This window comes from Pelophylax lessonae, assembly GCF_965119305.1.
Source record: "Pelophylax lessonae genome assembly, chromosome: 1".
NCBI classification, from domain to species: Eukaryota; Metazoa; Chordata; class Amphibia; order Anura; family Ranidae; genus Pelophylax; species Pelophylax lessonae.
In genome coordinates this window covers 841,481,687-841,501,191 of record NC_138768.1, presented here as the reverse complement: position 1 = coordinate 841,501,191, position 19,505 = coordinate 841,481,687, and the positions used below count along the sequence as shown (strand labels likewise).

The following is a 19,505-nucleotide window of genomic DNA, read 5'->3' as shown; positions in this document are numbered from 1 at the left end:
AGGATCCACCTGAGGGACCATCATCCACATTTGTATAAAAGGAAAAAAATATTTGCGCTCAAGACATAAATTCAACACAGCATATAAATGAAAACATATAAAGAAGGCAGCAACTCTATAGGAAGATCACAATCCCATGGATTAAATTAAACGGATAAGGAGCTGCGCCAGATATATGCAAAAATTATAATGATAAATCAAATGATCTAAGACAGTCTTGTAAATAGAGCTGGAAAGGAAGAAAGAGACCAGATGCCAGCCAGCCAATCACCAGTGCGTAGCAGGAAATCCTAATTGCACCCTGTGCTGACACTCATGGCTCCTTACCAGAAAAATGTACCCTCTTTTCACAGAGCGGTCAAACAGGCATTAGATGAAAGGAACCTTGGTGAGATCGATAAATCCTAATTCACTTCCACAGCAGACAAAACTTCTAAGCATAAAAATATGATGATTCTCAAAACCATATATCGCTGTCTCTGGCAAAGTAAGCTCGAAAAGAAACAAGGTACAGCCAATAGTGAAGTTCATCTGAACAAGCAGGGTTTATTAGAAGTAATGCACTTACATTTGAATCGTCATATCAACAACATTGCAATATTGGAGAAGAACGCGGTGTGTAGCGTGCTCCACATCGATACGTCCGCCTTACGCGTGTCGTCAAACTTGTGACATCATCAGATATCAACAGCATTGCAATATTGGAGAAGACCACGGTGTGTGGCGTGCTCCACATCGATACGTCTGCGTTACGCGTATCGTCAAACTTGTGACATCATCAGAGGCGCCTCTGATGACATTTTCTTCTCCCAATGAACACAGTCTGGTCCCCCTAAAGTCTGAAGGACAGTAAACTGGCCCTTTGGCCCTTTGTTTAGAACGTTTAAAAAGGATAACGAAGCCCAATAACGAAACCCCAATATGTTGCAGCCTACCAGTCCTTCCTAATGCATTTGTTTTTTTGTTTTTGTTTTAAATACCTGTTTAACTTGCCAGAAATGCAGTTGTCACTTCCTGTCAAATTGCACCAAACAATATCTTCCTAGTTATCTTCTCTAAATGAGATGAATAGATAGACATTTTTGTAATCCAATTTCATTAGAGCAGTCTATGGTGACAACCATGGCTTCCTCCAAAGATAGAGAGGAGCAGTTTCCTTGCCACCCAGGGACAGGAAGGGTGTTATTTGGAGGGTTTTATGCAGAGTTTTTATCCACCTCAACCTTCCTGCCTAGGCCGTTTTTCCGATTTCAGTGCTCTCTCACTTCTTCAAACGACAATTCAAATACTCACTGATGCAACATCCAAATGATTTTTTTATATTTTTTAGATACCGATAAAGATTGCTTTGGTGGTATTTAATCACCACCGGGTTTTTTTTTTTTTTTCATTTTTTTGCTATATAAACAAACAAAAACCCAAAAAAATTTCTGTATTAAAATTTTGCAAATTAACTTTCTTCATAAATTTTGGCCAAAATATTTTATACTACATTTCGTTAGTAAAAATACCCCAAATCTGTGTATTTTATTTAGTCTGTGTGAAAGTTAGAGTCCACAAACTAGTATATAGTAAGTCCCCTTCATACGAACGTTCAACTTGCCAACTTTCAAAGATGCGAACATGTCCAATCATGTGAAGCTTCACTAAAAAAAAAAAAACCTGACAGATCGCTGTACCAACACAAGCAATGTTGCTGTGGTGATCACCCATGCCATGCTATGGCCCAACCCACAAGAACACACTGATCAGTGCTCGCAGCCATTGCCTGCAAGCGCTGAACTTTGTTGGACTTATGAACAAGTTGGACTTACAAACGAGCAGTAGAGGACCTACTGTGTACATATTTGAAAATTGATCAATCCTGATGTTATGATGGCCTAACTTATTTCTTAAAATGGAACACAAGGGGAGCACCAGACTAAGTATAGCAATGAAAGGAGAGACATACTAAACTAATTAGGGGATTGGAGGACCTTAATTATGAGGAGCGTCTGCAATCGCTTGTTTTATTCTCCCTGGAGAAGAGATGCCTGAGGGGGGACACGATAGCAATTTAAATATCTCAATGGGGATCTCCGCTTAGAAAAGAAGTTGTTCAGTCGAAGGGATTGCATGAGGACTCGGGGGCATACAATGCGATTAGAGGAGAAGCGTTTTAACCTCAGGCAACGTGGGGGGTTCTTTACTGTTAGAGCTACAAGATTGTGGAATTCTCTACCACAAGAGGTGGTTTCTGCGGGTAGTATGGTGGCTTTCAAAAGACTACTAGATGTTCATCTCAAGGATCAGAACATTCAGGGGTATGTGAGATGATTATGGCCACACACACCTACACAGGTTGAACTGGATGGACTGTTGTCTTTATTCAACCTCACCTACTATGTAACTATGTAATTTATTAAAAAGCCAAATGACAACTCACATTTTAAAAGGAGTCTAAATGGCTTTAGTAGCTTGCGAGTGGCCCATAGGAATGCTGTGTTCACTGGCCAGGCGGTACAGGAGGCTTAAAGTAAGAACAAAAGAGTTTTTCTGTGGTTCCAGGAGGCACTTTGTCCCTAGGGGATTGCTGGGACTGGTATCTCCCAGGAACATCGTAGGTCAGTTCAGGCAGCAGACAAGACATGCTCAGCCAACAGATAAAGGCTTGGTCCAGGTAGCAGGCAGAAATGTGGTCAATAAACAGGCCAGGGTTGGTACATGTGACAGGCAGCACCGTATTGGTGTGGTAGTGATAAAGAACACTGTTGCTGGTTGCACTGGTCAGGTAATAGTGGGACTTGTGTAGTGGTAATCAGGAATACAGTTACTGGCTTACACTGGTCCTGTGACACTTGGGATTGTGGCAACATTCTGGAACACTGTTGCTGTCATACACTGGGCTGGTGATATTGGGACTGGTGCGGCAGTGATCAGGGAAACTATTGCTTGCTACACTGGTCTAGTGTGGTGGCAATCAGGAACACTGATTCTAGCTACACTGGTCTGACAACACTGTGGCTGATGTGGTTGTAATCAGAGAACTGTGACTGTCTGCACCATTAGGGGTGGTTCACACGTGAGATTGGGGGGTGGTAAAACCTGTTGTTTAAACCACGGTTTTATCGCCCTTCAACCGCTGGGAGACACTGGGGTGGGTGTGGCGGCGATGGGTGACACTGGGGCGGTTGTGGCGGCGATGGGGGACACTGGGGCAGGTGTGGCAGTGACGGGTACGTGCTCCCAAAACTACGCTTGTCCCATCCAACTGTATAATTGGGGAAGATGATTGTATTTCTGAAATGCACAGCCTCAGGTGGCCAGCCTCAGGTACTGAAATCACTATTTTTATAAAGCTTCTTGAGTTTAGGTAACCCAAGCACCTTGGAAGCTATCTGAAAGTTTATGTATGTTTTTAGGCGCTCGCTTTTTTTTTTTTTGTTTTATATCTGTGCTGGTTGGTTAGTTATGTTAAAATGAATTTGAGAAAACAGTGTCTGCTGATCTCACATTTTAGTTTTGCCTTAGGATTTGCATGCAGACCTGTCTGATCTGAAGAATCACTCAGTTCAGGAGTCTGGGCAGTCACTTGTGAATGGTTTGATTGCGATGCTTGCATTAGCCCAGTTGTGACTGGTTAGGTTTACAACACAAGACAAGAGTCATATAATGCTAAAAAAAATTGGTGTTTCTCTATCGCTCATTGACAGACGTAGTCTTCTTGATTCTCAAGAGCTGGGTTATGTTGTCTCCGCAGGAGTAGGACTAGGCAGAATGACAAAAAGTTCTGGCTCCACCCTAGGGGCAGTCCCTGAGGGTATATCCTCCCTCTCTCTGCTACAGGGAATCAGTTTTTTTCTGTCTAGTATATTATGGGCCCCTCCATATATGGTCAGTATATATCTGATACTTACAAGTCCCCCTTGTAATACAGCATGTGTTTGTGGGAAGTGGACTTGGTTCAAGAGCTAACACTCTACCCAGCAGACTGTAACATTACAGCAGACATAGGAGGTATAATCCTACCTTATGTGCAGTGTATCTCTGTAGATCCATATGTCACCTCTTAGCAGAGTGCAGGTGGATGTGCTGGGAAGACGATATCGGCGGTCCGCCGCCATTTTTGCCGTAGACCGAATGCCTGTATGTCCTCAGGTCACGCCGGCCGCCATGTTTTTGGAGTCTTATGTCTCTTCTATGGGGGCGGCCATGTTTTGTGAGCCCAGCTACCTCGTGGAGGGCTGGGAACGCCGGAAGGCGTACACAGGGGGCGGAGCCACGCCTTCTGCCCGGGAAAAAGCAAACAGCTCCTTCCAGTCTGTGTAAGACAGACGCTGACTGCAGTTTGTGGAAACTGCACTGCATCGGTTGGTGAGCCTTGGGGGTCCCTCTCTCTCTCTCTGGGATCGAGAAGCAGGTACTCTGAGGGGCGCTATTGCGCTAGGGGGAGACACACAAAAAAAAAAAAAAAAAAAAGTTTTTTTGTTTTTGCTGGCAAAGGTGTCCTGTATTAACATGGACCCTGCCACTCATGTATCTCCTCCGGATCCCCTCGAGGGGTCTGCGGGATCCTCCAGCACCCCATTGACAATTGAATCTTTGTCAGCTATTATGGAAACTTTTGTGTCCCGGGTGGAAGTGGCTTGTCAGGGACAGGGCGCAAGAAAGCGACCCCCGCCTAACCCCTTATTATCTGAAACTTCGGATTCAGACTCTGAGCCTATTTCTGCAGTTGCAGGTACTTCATCTGGTATTGGTGTCTCGGGTCCTGTCTCTTCAGACAGTGAGGAGGATGTTTCGGCATCCGCCATAGCCCGAGAGGAAGCGTTGGTAAACGCACTCATTGTATCTGTTCAAGAGACTTTAAGGTTACAGGGTATTCCATCAGAAATAGCTGAAACTGAGATCCCTTTTGGGACTAAAAAGCGCATCAAAATGGCGAAGGTTTTTCCATTGCCCAAATGTTTTGGCAATCCAATCGAAGAAGAATGGCGTCTGCCAAAACGCACTTTTAATATTTCTAAACGCATTGACAGGCGTTATCCGTTTGAGGAAACCCTTATTAAGAAATGGACAGAACCACCTGTGGTGGATTCACCCATTGCTAGATTGAATAAAGCCACGGTTATTCCTTTAGAAGACGCTCCGTCTTTTAAAGATCCAGTGGATCGCAAGATAGAAGCTATGTCTCGCACCATGTTTTCCTTGATTGGATCAGCTTTCAGACCAATAATTGCTGTTGGTCTGGTTTCGCAGGCTGTAACTGAATGGACCAAGTGGTTACGCCGGGACTTAGAAGAAGTCCCTCAGGCGGTATCAGATTTGTTGGAACAAATGATACAGGGGTTACAGTTTGTATGTGATGCGGCGTTAGACGCCACTCCATTAATGGCGCGAGCATCAGTCTCAGCAGTGGTTCTCAGGCGTACACTGTGGCTAAAAGGTTGGTTAGCCGACCAAGGTTCCAAAAAAGCATTGGCTAATATCCCCTTTTCAGGAGAGCGTCTATTTGGAGCCAACTTAGATGAGATCATTAAGGATCTCACCGGTGGAAAAAGCACCTTTTTACCGCAAAATTTTAAAGGTAGAGGAACTCGTCAAAGACGAGGGCCTTCTTTTTCTGCTCACAAGAGGTTTTTTCGTCCAGCGGGTGAAAAAACTAAGTCCTCCAAAGCTCCTGCAGGAGGCGTCAGGGGTCGTTGGTCGGGCAAGCAAAAGCCCGCCCCCTCCAGACCTGAAGATAAACCATCCAAAGCCTGAAGGTGCGCCCCCACCCATAACTGGGGTGGGGGGACGTCTTCGCCGGTTCCCGGATCCATGGCTTTCCAGAATCCCGGACAAATGGGTTTGCGAAGTCATAAGGTCAGGGTACAAGATCGAGTTTCGATCTCTCCCACCGGCGCGATTCTTCCCTTCCAATATCCGTCTATCCGCAGATCGTTTAGAAGATCTGCGGAGAGCAGTCACAGATTTACTACAACAAGGAGTGGTAGTCCACGTTCCTTGGACAGAACGGTTTCAAGGGTTTTATTCAAACCTGTTTACAATACCCAGGAAAGAGGGCAAAGTGCGTCCAATTCTGGACTTAAGAGCACTCAATTCTTTCGTCAACATAAGAAGATTCAGAATGGAGTCCATTCGCACGGTAGCAGCCTTCCTGCATCCAGGGGATGTCCTAGCGTCCATAGACATCAAGGACGCCTATCTTCACATTCCCATTTTCGCAGGACATCAGCGTTTTCTACGCTTTTCCGTAGAGGAGAACCACTATCAGTTTGTGGCGTTACCTTTCGGTCTCGCCACGGCTCCGCGGGTCTTCACAAAGGTGTTGGCCCCAATGTTGGCACTTCTGCGCCAAAGAGGTATATCGATTCTAGGTTACCTAGACGATCTTCTGCTTCATCCAGAGTCTCCTCAGACCTTGCTACAAAACATAGAAATTACTATGATTTCTTTACAGGAATTCGGGTGGCTGGTGAACCAGCAAAAGTCATTTCTGGTTCCCACCCAGAGGCTCGAATATCTGGGTCTAATTCTAGACACAGTCAGGACGAGAGTTTTCCTTCCGGTAGGGAAACTTCGAAAGATTCAATCAGCAGTCCAGTTGTTACTGTCCAACAGCTGGTCTTCCCTTCGGACGTGCATGAGGGTTCTGGGGTTGATGGTGGCTTCATTCGAAGCAGTCCCATTTGCCCAGTCCCATACCCGAATTCTTCAGCAAGAGATTCTTCTCAGATGGTATCGGAATCCGGAATCCCTGGACAATCTGATACGATTGAGCAAACAGACCAGAGAGTCTCTGGTTTGGTGGCTTCGGTCTCCAATGCTCAGCCAGGGAAGGTCATTTCTGCCAATATATTGGACGATAGTGACCACGGATGCCAGTCTATCCGGATGGGGAGGAATTCTTGGTCAGTTATCTGTCCAGGGACTTTGGTCCCCGGAAGAATCCAGGTTACCGATAAATGTATTGGAACTGAGAGCGATCAGACTTTGTCTGATTCACTGGACCGAGCAGCTCCAGGGCAGCCCGGTTCGGATCCAGTCGGACAATGCCACGGCCGTGGCTTATGTCAATCATCAGGGGGGCACCAAGAGTGTCCGAGCGGCCAAAGAAGTGGCTTACATTCTTCGCTGGGCGGAACGATTTGTTCCAGCAATCTCTGCGGTGTTCATTCCGGGGGTGGAGAATTGGCAGGCAGATTATCTCAGCCGTCAGACCCTGGATCAGGGGGAATGGTCCCTCCATCCAGACGTTTTCCACCAGTTGTGCCTACGGTGGGGCACCCCGGATGGGGATCTGTTGGCATCACGATTCAACAGGAAAGTTCAGAGATTCGTGGCTCGCTCCCGCGATCCTCTAGCAGAAACCGCAGACGCACTGATCGCCCCGTGGGGGCAATACCAGCTAATATATGCCTTCCCTCCTCTCGCGTTACTGCCAAGACTTCTTCGCAGGGTAGAGGAGGAAGGAATCCCAGTAATCCTGGTAGCTCCGGACTGGCCTCGTCGAGCTTGGTACGCCGACATGGTCAGACTGGTGGCGGACGTCCCGTGGAGACTTCCTCTCAGGGAGGATCTACTGTCTCAGGGACCGATCTTCCATCCTGCTTTACGATCGCTGGCTTTAACGGCCTGGCTATTGAGACCCAGGTGCTGAAGGACAAAGGTTTGTCAGCTTCAGTTATTCCTACTCTAGTTGAAGCAAGGAAAGCGACTTCCAGAAAGATTTATCATCGCACATGGAAGTCCTACATTGCATGGTGTGAACCTTTGGGGTTCCGTCCTCGGTCTTATTCGATTAGTCGAATATTGGCTTTTCTGCAACAAGGGGTTGAGCAGAAACTGGCCTTGAGTACTATCAAGGGTCAGGTCTCAGCTTTAGCCATCTTCTTTCAGAAGCCTTTGGCTACTCATTCCTTGGTGCGGAATTTCATCCAGGGGGTGCGACATCTGGCTCCGCCAGTGCACGCGCCGTTACCCCCCTGGGATCTTAATTTAGTGTTGTCGGTTCTTCAGAAACCTCCCTTTGAAGATATTAGGGAGATTCCTCTACCCACGTTGTCCCAGAAGGTGGCCTTCTTGGTGGCTATTACTTCTGCACGCAGGGTGTCAGAACTGGCCGCATTATCTTGTCGTTCACCATATCTGGTGGTTCATAGAGATAAGGTGGTTCTTCGTCCGAATCCATCCTTCCTACCAAAAGTGGTTTCAGAATTTCATCTGAATGAAGAAATTGTATTACCTTCCCTGTGTCCTAAGCCCAGTCATCCTCGGGAATTTGCTGTGCACTCCTTGGATGTGGTCCGGGCGATCAGGGTATACTTGAAAACGACAGACTCGTTTCGCAAGACGGATTCACTTTTTGTGATCCCAGATGGACCCAAAAAGGGGTTGCCTGCATCTGCCGCGACCATTTCCAGATGGATCAGACAGACGGTAGTGCAGGCTTATTCTATTAAGGGTCGGGAGCCCCCGTTCCCTGTTAAGGCGCACTCCACTCGGGCACTTAGTGCGTCATGGGCCTTTCGCCATCAGGCGTCAGTGGTCCAGGTGTGCAAGGCGGCTACCTGGTCGTCGGTGCATACCTTCTCTAAACATTATAAAGTTGATGTAATGGCATCGTCTGATGCCTCATTTGGCCGCAAGGTTTTGCAGGCCGCAATTTGAGGAGACCAGTGGTCTACCTCGAGGGTTTTTTTCCGTTGGAAAATTTTTTCTTTAGCCTCATTCTTTGTTTATAATGAGCCTTTAAAATTTCTAGTTTGGCACCGGTTGGGCCTTCTAGATTGGATTTGATTTTGTCAATCCCACCCCTCATTTGTGGCACTGCTTCTGGATGTCCCAGCTCTTGAGAATCAAGAAGACTACGTCTGTCAATGAGCGATAGAGAAAAATGGATTTTTGTAAGAACTTACCGTAAAATCCTTTTCTCTTAAGCTCATTGACAGACGTAGTACCCGCCCCTCTATCATTGAGTTGGGTTGGGTTAAATTCTCTGTACTGCTTTAAACAGAACTGATTCCCTGTAGCAGAGAGAGGGAGGATATACCCTCAGGGACTGCCCCTAGGGTGGAGCCAGAACGTTTTGTCATTCTGCCTAGTCCTACTCCTGCGGAGACAACATAACCCAGCTCTTGAGAATCAAGAAGACTACGTCTGTCAATGAGCTTAAGAGAAAAGGATTTTACGGTAAGTTCTTACAAAAATCCATTTTTTTTTTTTTTTTTGTTTTCCGGTTTCATCAGTATGAGGCACCCCTATGCTAAACATTTTCCATAATGTTTCTAAAATTCGGTCTGGATTTCGATCCATCTATAGGCGGTCTTGATCAAGTGTAGTCGATCTACTGAAAGGACTTGCTTGAAAACTTTAGTTCGATCAGCACAGCAGTGTTGATCAGTTGACTCCTCCATTGTCAGAATACAATGACACAGCAGGGAGGATTCCCCCATCCACCTGGATTGTGTGGATAGGGAAATCAGTTGCTGATTAAAGCTCATAAAAGCTCATAAAAACCAGAGCTTTTATGGCCATCTTTAGATAAATAATAATAATTATAATAATTACAATAAAGTGATTGTAAACCCCATTCACTAAATCTGACCTAGGCATATACAGGTCCCTCTCAATAAATTAGCATAATGTGATAAAGTTCATTATTTTCTGTAATGTACTGATAAACAGACTTTCATATATTTTAGATTCATTACGCACAACTAAAGTAGTGCAAGCCTTTTATTGTAATATTGATGATTTTGGCATACAGCTCATGAAAACCCAAAATTCCTATCTCAAAAAATGAGCATATCATCATGAAAAGGTTCTCTAAACGAGCTATTAACCTAATCATCTGAATCAACTAATTAACTCTAAACACCTGCAAAAGATTCCTGAGGCTTTTAAAAACTCCCAGCCTGGTTCATTACTCAAAACTGCAATCATGGGTAAGACTGCCGACCTGACTGTTGTCCAGAGTCCATCATTGACACCCTCAAGCAAGAGGGTAAGACACAGAAAGAAATTTCTGAACGAATAGGCTGTTCGCAGAGTGCTGTATCAAGGCACCTCAGTGGGAAGTCTGTGGGAAGGAAAAAGTGTGGCAGAAAACGCTGCACAACGAGAAGAGGTGACCGGACCCTGAGGAAGACTGGGGAGAGGGAAATGCCAAAATGCCTGAAGTCCAGTGTCAAGTACCCACAGTCAGTGATGGTCTGGGGTGCCATGTCAGCTGCTGGTGTTGGTCCACTGTGTTTTATCAAGGGCAGGGTCAATGCAGCTAGCTATCAGGAGATTTTGGAGCACTTCATGCTTCCATCTGCTGAAAAGCTTTATGGAGATGAAGATTTCATTTTTCAGCACAACTTGGCACCTGCTCACAGTGCCAAAACCACTGGTAAATGGTTTACTAACCATGGTATTACTGTGCTCAATTGGCCTGCCAACTCTCCTGACCTGAACCCCATAGAGAATCTGTGGGATGTTGTGAAGAGAAAGTTGAGAGACGCAAGACCCAACACTCTGGATGAGCTCAAGGCCGCTATCGAAGCATCCTGGGCCTCCATAACACCTCAGCAGTGCCACAGGCTGATTGCCTCCATGCCACGCCGCATTGAAGCAGTCATTTCTGCAAAAGGATTCCCGACCAAGTATTGAGTGCATAACTGAACATAATTATTTGAAGGTTGACTTTTTTTGTATTAAAAACACTTTTCTTTTATTGGTCGGATGAAATATGCTAATTTTTTGAGATAGGAATTTGGGGTTTTCATGAGCTGTATGCCAAAATCATCAATATTAAAACAATAAAAGGCTTGCACTACTTCAGTTGTGTGTAATGAATCTAAAATATATGAAAGTCTAATGTTTATCAGTACATTACAGAAAATAATGAACTTTATCACAATATGCTAATTTTTTGAGAGGGACCTGTATATCTTTAGTGTTAACTTTTCTCTCTCCAAAGCACTGAGTGCCATTTCTCTCTGGTGCTTTGTTTCTCTGTTATCAGCATGTGTCACTTCTGACAAGTTCTCCCACACATGAGAGAAGAGCAGCTGAAAATTTGTGTCAGGGAGTGAGCTTAGAGGTAGATTAGCAGAGCGCTTGTCTATTCAGACTACAGCTCTGCATGTTCCTTTGTTCCTGTGCCCATGTGGAGGGGGGGCGGTGCCTTTCCCCCAATCAGCTCACACACAGTCTAAGCCCTGACTCTCCACCCTCTGCTGAAAGAGGAAGAAAGATGTCTAACACAATCTGCACTTTTCAAAGAGTGTAGGAAAGGGAAGACAGCAAACATACAAATAAAACTTCTGTAGGGAGATTTGTTTCATCCCTGTGTATCATCTGAGGCTGTTCACTGGGTATATGTGAGGGTTTACAACCACTTTAAAACTGCTGTTTTGGCTGAGCTGTGTAATATAGACATTAATCTAAAGTGTTGTAGTGCAGTCATTTTAGTCATTCTAGTGGTGTCTGGATTACTCATTGTTTAATTTTTTGTTTTTTTTTTGTTTTTTTTTTGTTTTCTGTCTCCAGACCCAACACAGTGCTCCGTCTCCACTTCAACCACTTTGCTACAGAGTGCAGCTGGGATCATCTCTATGTGTACGATGGCGACTCCATCTACGCTCCTCTGGTCGCTGCTTTCAGGTAACCCTTACTTTTCTCTTATTTGGTTGTGTTTGGCATTCCAGCTTAGTTACTGATTTTATAGAGCACAGCTTTTATCTCTGGACATAAATATATGAGATAATATAGACCAAAAGTACAAGGACAGAGCACTGGTCTAGTGTATTACCACAGATACCATTTATTACTAAAATAAGATAAAATACTCACAAAGACTGTGGGTACATATAGCATATATAGTAAGTCCTATGACAGGATCTATCTCCTTAAAGAGGAAGTAAACCCTCCTCTGACACATGTACCTACAGGTAAGCCTATGATGAGGCTTACCTATAGGTACTGTAAATATCTCCTAAACATGTACCGTTTAGGAGATATTTACCTTAAATGCAGCCAGTGACGTCACTGGCGCATGCGCTCTGAAGGAACGGCCGCTTGTGCCGTTCCTTCAGAGCCCCGTGCCGTGACCGTCTGACCAATCAGATGGCCGGATGCCGCGATCCCGGAAGACGGGCGACTGGACATGTCGCCCGTCATAGAGGTAAGCGAGTGGCACGGCGGGGGCTCGTTCTAAGGTAAGTATTTGATAATGAGCTAGTATGCGATGCATACTAGCTCATTATGTCTTTCTCTTTCAGGATGAAAAGAAGAGAACATTTTGTTTTGTTTTCGGTTTACAACCTCTTTAGAGCATGGATAAGGAAACGGAAGACCAATTCACCAATACGTTGCACAAAAGCAAGAGCTTAAGCATTTCAAGGGATACCGCTTACCTTAAAGGATAAGTCCACCCTAAAACCAAAATCCTTGGCATCTATAGATCTCCACGATCTAACACTAACCTATCTAACCCTGTGAAGAAGAAATCAGTTTACATGCCTTTTTTGAAGCCGATCAGACCCGATATCCAGCAGCGGAAGCTCTGCAGAGGACACAGCCGACAACGTCTTTGACATGAATGGGAAGTGACATCACCCATAGCCCACAACAGAAGCCCCATAGTAAGTCCGTGTCCTCAGCACCCGCCTCAACAGCAAAGCCGCGGATGACAGCTCAGCGTAGGATCGGATCGGCTTCAACAAAGGTATGTATACTGATTTCTTCTTTACAGGGCTAGATAGGTTAGTGTTAGAACGTGGAGATCTATAGATGCAGGGATTTTAGTTATAGGGCGGACTTATCCTTTAACCACTTAAGCCCCGGAAGATTTTACCCCCTTCCTGACCAGGGCCTAATTTGCGATTCGGCACTGCGTGACTTTAACGAACAATTGCGCGGTCGTGCGACGCTATACCTAAACTAATTTGACGTCCTTTTTTTTTTCCCACAAACAGAGCTTTCTTTTTGTGGTATTTGATCACCCGTGCAACTTTTACTTTTTGCGCTATAAACCAAAAAAGAGCGTCAATTTTGCAAAAATAACAATATTTTTCACATTTTTTTTATATGAAATTCCCAAAAAAAATGTAAAAATCAAAATTTTTTAACATTTTAGGCCAATTTGTTTTATGCTACATATGTTTGGTTAAAAAAAAATCTCAAAAAGCGTATTTTGATTGGTTTGTGCAAAAGTTATTGCGTTTACTAACTAAGGGAAAGATTTTTGTAATTGTTTTTTTTTTTTAACGCGTAATGGCGGCGATCTGCAATTTTTTTTTTCGCTACTGCGACATTGCGGCGGACAGATCGGACCCTTGACTGACATTTTTGACACTTTTGGGGTTACCAGTGACATTACTACAGTAATCAGTGCTATACATATGCACTGTTACTGCAAAATGACACTGGCAGGGAAGGGGTTAACTCTATTGGGGAAGGAGGGGTTAAGTGTGTCCCTAGGGGCGTGCTTCTAACTGTGAATGGACATGGCTAAGTGTGTAGGAAGAACAGTGATCAATGGTCCTACATAGTAGAACAGTATGATCCCTATTCCTACACAGGGGAGAATGACAGGCGGCTTGTTTACATTAGCCGCCTGCCTTTCTCCCTTCATGGCGGACGATCGCAAGTGACCGGCGGACATTGGGTCCGCTGGTCACACGCACGGACTTCCCAGGGAACGAGCCGGGGCTTGCCCGCTATTGGCTCACAAGCAAGTGACAGGCTAGTGACGTATATATACGTCACTTTGCCTGGCCGGGGCTGACCGCCACAGTATATGTACTTGCGGCGGCGGGCAACCGGTTAAAGTGGTTGTATCCTCGAGAAAAAAAAAAACCCTGCAGGACAAAGACATAATGAGCTAGTATGCATCGCGTCAGAGATATTCATTGTACCTACAAGTAAGCCTTATTATAGGCTTACCTGTAGGTAAAAATCAAATAAAGGAGTATACTACCGCTTTAAAATGTTCTCCAGGCACAATAAGGTGGTGTACATCGCCACCCATATTCATACTTGCGTTTTCAGAGTTTGTGAGTATTTTTATCCTCTTTTTTTTTAATAATTGGTGTCTGCAGATAATACGCTAGATCAGTGCACCCTTCTTGTTGTTTTTGTTCAGAAATGAAAATTACCCTTATCTAAAGAGGGCTGCAAAGCTGCAAGTGGGTTTTAGGCAACACGTGGATTTGATTGGTCAACAATCCTTTTCGTTCCAAGCTCCTTCTCTGTTCTGCTACACTTGAATGCTCTTTTCACTTATCTATGAGATAATATAGTTTCCTGGGATAAAACATAAAGGCTGTTTTGAATCACATAGGTCAGTGGTTGTCGACCTCTGAGCTAAATGGGGCCTTAAATATGGTCCCTGTCATCACCAAAGGGCCACACACAATGTTCAGTATATGTAATGCTTGAGAGGACTGCTAGAAACTGCAGACCTAATAGAGGAAATGAGGGTCAAAGAGTGTGGACAGGATACATTTTTGGCTGGGAATATGCTGCAGAAGACAATACAAAACTAGGACTATGTGCCTCCGCAGCGCCCCCCTGTCAGAACACAACAGCTTAGCTGGGAAGATCGCTGTAGCAACGTCAGATCGTTGGTACAGCAGCTCTTATCAGAGCCGTCCTTTTTTTTTTTTTTTTTTTTTTGTTCAACCCGCTGTTAGCGTGTAATAGGCTTAAGGCTGTCAACATTTTGGCCTCTACAAATTCGGTACGGTGCCTGAAAATGGGGAGCAACTGAATGTGTGTAGAGCAGGGGTGAGACACTGGGGTTAATTTACTGAGAGCAAGTCCACTGTGCACTACAAGTGCACTTGGAAGTGCAGTCGCTGTAGATCTGAGGGGAAGCTATGCTAATTTCTATCATCTAATCATATGATAGGATAGAAATACTCACAAGCAAGCTGTTTTTTTTTTTTATTTTCCTTGCATATCCCCCTCAGATCTACAGCGACAGTACAGTGGATTTGCCATTAGTAAATAAACCCCAGTGTATTGCTGGATTTTAAACAGTACAGGCACTTATTTCTAATGTTTTACATATAGCTATAGCTGCAAAAGAGGTCAGCCTTAAATGATCTAGCAGGACTTAATTTTCTAACTTAAAGCGGAGCTCCACCCAAAAGGGGAAGCTCCACTTGTTGCTTCCCCCCTCCGCTGCCACATTTGGCACCTTTTGTGGGGGAGAGGGGAGCGGTCTAAACCAGGTACCCGCTCCCACTTCCGGGTAAGATCGCTGAACAAAGTTTGCGGCGATCAATGAAATTTCCGGCCCCTCTTCCTTCTCCCCCGCTGCCTTCTGGAAGTCACACGGGACCAGAGTTGTATAAAGTACTTGAAACCCATACTTGAGTAAAAGTACAAGTGCTCGATCAAAAAGTGACTTGAGTAGAAGTGGAAGTGCTCGATCAAAAAGTGACTGGAGTAGAAGTGGAAGTGCTCGATCAAAAAGTGACTTGAGTAGAAGTACTAAAGTATTCAACATTTTTTGTACTTAAGTATTGCAAGTAGTTTTTTTTTTTTAAATTTTGCTACTCAAGTACTGAAAGTAAAAGTACAAGTACTGTGTTATGTAGTTATTAAAGAAAGAAGTCAAAAGTTTGAACATCATATTGTTTTTTATTATTTCAAATGCAGCTTTTATTTATGCATACAGTAGCATTTATTTTCGTATGCGCTGATAATACACATGTTTTGAGCTTCATGAAACCTGCCATCTACTGTTCTGGCAGTGGTAATTTTTATAATAGTAACGAGTAACTATGCAGCACAAAAAAAAAAATAGAGTAGAAGTATTGAAATCATTGAAAAAATGTAGTGAAGTAAAAGTGGAAGTAGGAGAAAAAAATTCTACTCTAGGAAAGTACAGATACCGCCTTTCGGTACTTAAGTACAGTAGTGAAGTAGTTCTACTTAGTTACTATACATCTCTGCACGGGACCCAGAAGACAGTGGGACCATTCAGAAAAGCACATCGCGACTCATGCATGCGCAGTAGGAAACAGGCTTTCCCTTAGTGAAGATTCCAGCAGCTGCACTCACAGCTGATGGACAAAACGGCTAGGAGGGGCCGACATTGCGTCATTCCTTGACAGGTGAGTGTCCTTCTATTAGAAGTCAGCAGCTACAATATTTGTAGTCGCTGACTTCTATTTATTAATTTTTTACAGGCTAGAACTGTTCCTAAAGTTCCCCTTTAATTCTGTAGTTAGAACTTTACATACAAACAGCAGCTGCCACCATGTATTAAGGGAAACACGCTGTAGCAATGCTGGCTTTTAGGAAAAGTTAAAACTCGCCACGCTCACAGGATCATAAACCGAGCAAGAATTCTTTGAGTTTTTGTTTATAGACTCAGCTAAAGAGTATTTAAACATTGTTTTATTAAAAGAAAAAAAAGTGCAAAAGAACATTTACAGAATTTTTTTTTTTTTTACCAAAACTGACAACTGCCATTTTACCAGGAATAAAAGTAAAAGGTACTTACCAAAGTTCGCCTGGTCTTTCATTCTTGTGCCATTCACTTTAGAGTAGGTGCAGTCTGATGGAGCTAGTTGCTTTCTAATGACTCTTCAAGTATCATTACCAGATTTGATGTTTCACATTCCGACAACCAGCACAGCACAGAATAAAATTACCACTACACACCAAACATGAAATGAATAATGTGTGCGGTATGTTTTCCTCGGAAGGGGTAATGTGTCCCATCAGCTTTCTGCCCCTTGTTATTCAGGTTCCTGTTATCTACCAGATCGTTATTTTCCTATACATTTGTGGACACACTTGTTATGTGTGTAATTTTATCATAGCAGGGATTATAGATTATGTGCATAGTTTGAGAGATGTTGATGTATGAAAGGGTAGTTTTAGGTCAACTAAAGCCAGACTTAAGGGCTGTACCCATGGGCCAAATATCGGGCCCATGTGTGTGGCAGCCGGTCCGGCTTTTGACAAGGGGGCCTGACCAAAGAAACTGCCAATTGGCATCCGATCAGTGCTCCCAGCAAATAGCTGAGGGCCCTGACCATTGTGTTCTGGCAAGTGCCCCCCCCCCTTCAGAATACAATAGCTCAGCGGAGGAGATCGCTGTATTAACGTTGGATAGTTAGTACAGGGCCTCCTCCCGAACTCCATTTTCTCTAGCGCTCATCGACAGACGTAGTCCTCGGTGATACACCACCTTCGGGTTATGTTACCTCCGCAGGAGCAGGACTAGACAGGAAATTAAAAAGCTCTGGCCACACCCTAGGGGCAGTCCCAGAGGGTATATCCTCTCTCTCTCTGCCTCAGCAAATCAGTTATTTTCTGTCTAGTTAGGAGTAAGGACCTAGATACCTTGCTGGGATCTTCGGTCCTGGCAAGATTTTTTTCTTAAAAAGATTTTTTAGACAGCTTTTTTTCTCCAGTGTTCCTGTGAGATCTTCAAGCAAGAAAGCTGAACTGGGCGACGGGCTGGATGTTGAGATCCGGTGGTCACCCCAGTTCAGCCTACGAGCGCGTGCAGGCCATAGCTCCGCGCTGGGTCGGCCGCGACAAAGTCCCATTAAGGGACTGACCCCGCGAGTTAAACGTCTCGCTGAAACGCCAAAGACCATGAGTCACGGCGTCCGTATTGGTCGACAGCCCTCCCGCCCCGGTGGAGAGGGGTACTGTCAGGAGTTGGTGCCCGCCTGGTTCCGGTATGGTGAGTAGTATGTTCCCCCTTTTCCCCTGACGGGTCTTGTGGTGAACGCGGGCCCCTCTCTGTATGGTAAGAAAGAGTCCTTTCTATCCTATAACATGTCACAAATCCTCCTACTTTGAGTGTGATTTATGTGTGCAAAAGCCAGGAGGCTTGGCTTGGGAGCTAACAATCTATTGTATACATGTTTTAAAGATGTAATCTGTGGCATTCTGGGAATCTTATGGGTTAAGTATAAGCTACCTACCAGTCAGAAGCCACGGACATGTAGACTGCCTTCCAAATCAGATCTCCAGCTATTTAGCAGGCCTCCCGAACGGCCACGCGGTCCGCCAGGGTCGGTACCGCCAACCACGCCATATCCCCATGCAGAGAGAGTGTTGTGTGCCCTGCAGCACACCGCTATTCAGTTTAGGCCGCCGCCATTTTTTTTTTTGCTGGATCGCACGAGCCGCCATTTTGGCGTAGCCTCGTGTCTCCAGCATGGGGGCGGCCATGTTTGAGGTGATTCTACACCTCGTGGAGCTTGGGGGAGGCGCCGGAAGGCGTGCAGAGGGGCGGAGCCGCCTCCTTTCTTCCTGGGCAGCCAGCCAAAAGACTTCCTGTTTGTCAAGACAGCGCTGTAAGCTGTTGCAGTTTAACTCTGAGCATCAAGTGGTGAGCCTGGGGGTCTATCTCTCTCTCTCTCGATCGATAGGGATCCCTAAGCAGGTAACACTAAGGGGCTTTTTTGTGGCGCTGGGGGTCAGAAAAGAAAAAAAAAAAAAAAAAAAAAAAAGTTTTTTTCTTTACTTTTGAATTATATTATCCAGGAAGTAACTGGAGTTATTATGGACCCTGCCACACATATTCCCCCACCTGTTTCCCTCGAGGGGGCCTCGGGACCCGCCGGTGCACAGAGTATAGAGTCATTTACAGCAATTTTGGAGTCTATGGTGGCTCGGGTGGAGGCGGCCTGTCAGGGACGGGGGTCAAGGAAGCGACCCCCGCCTACCCCTATACCATCTGACACCTCTGACTCAGATTCAGAGATGGTCACGGCAGTTGCAGGTTCCTCTGCAAGGGCTGTTATCCCAGGTAAAGCCCCCTCAGACAGTGAGGAGGACGCTTCTTCTCTTGCTATAATTCAGGAAGAAGCATTGGTGGACGCACTAGTTGTGGCAGTGCAAGAAACCTTAAAACTTGAGGCTTTACCGGCAGAGGCAACTGAAACAGAGAGGCCTTTTGGGACTAATAAGCCCATCAAGACGGCGAAGGCTTTTCCTGTACCTAAATGTTTTGGTAATCAGATTAAAGGAGAATGGGAGCATTCTAAACGTACCTTTACTATTTCCAAGCGTATTGCTAGACGCTATCCGTTTGAGGAATCCATCATTAAGAAATGGACGGTACCACCAGTCGTGGATCCGCCTATTTCCAGGCTGAATAAAGCCACGGTTATTCCAGTGGAGGACACTTCGTCCTTTAAGGACCCGGTGGATCGAAAGATAGAAGCAGAGTCCCGCACTATCTTTTCTCTGATAGGGTCAGCATTTAGACCAGTAATCGTTATTGGTCTAGTTTCCCAGACACTTACGGAATGGGCGAAAATGGTACGCCAAGATCTTAGGGGAAAAGATATTCCCCAGGAGACATCTGATTTGATGGAACAGATCATACAAGGGCTACGGTTTATCTGTGACGCAGCCTTGGACACTACTCCCCTATTAGGGCATGCATCTAAGTTAGCAGTGATCCTCAGACGTGTGCTGTGGTTAAAATGCTGGTCAGCTGACCTAGGTTCCAAAAAGACCTTGACCAATCTCCCCTTTCAGGGGAATCG

At 45.0% G+C, this 19,505-nt stretch overlaps 1 protein-coding gene across 1 annotated transcript in view; it reads left to right on the top strand.

The window, feature by feature from the left end:
• ATRN (attractin) overlaps positions 1–19,505 on the top strand; it is a 444,499-nt gene that overhangs the window by 122,893 nt on the left and 302,101 nt on the right. Inside the window, exon 3 of the mRNA XM_082258667.1 lies at positions 11,521–11,634. Coding sequence (XP_082114793.1) covers positions 11,521–11,634 — 114 coding nt within the window. The remainder of the gene's footprint in view (positions 1–11,520; positions 11,635–19,505) is intronic.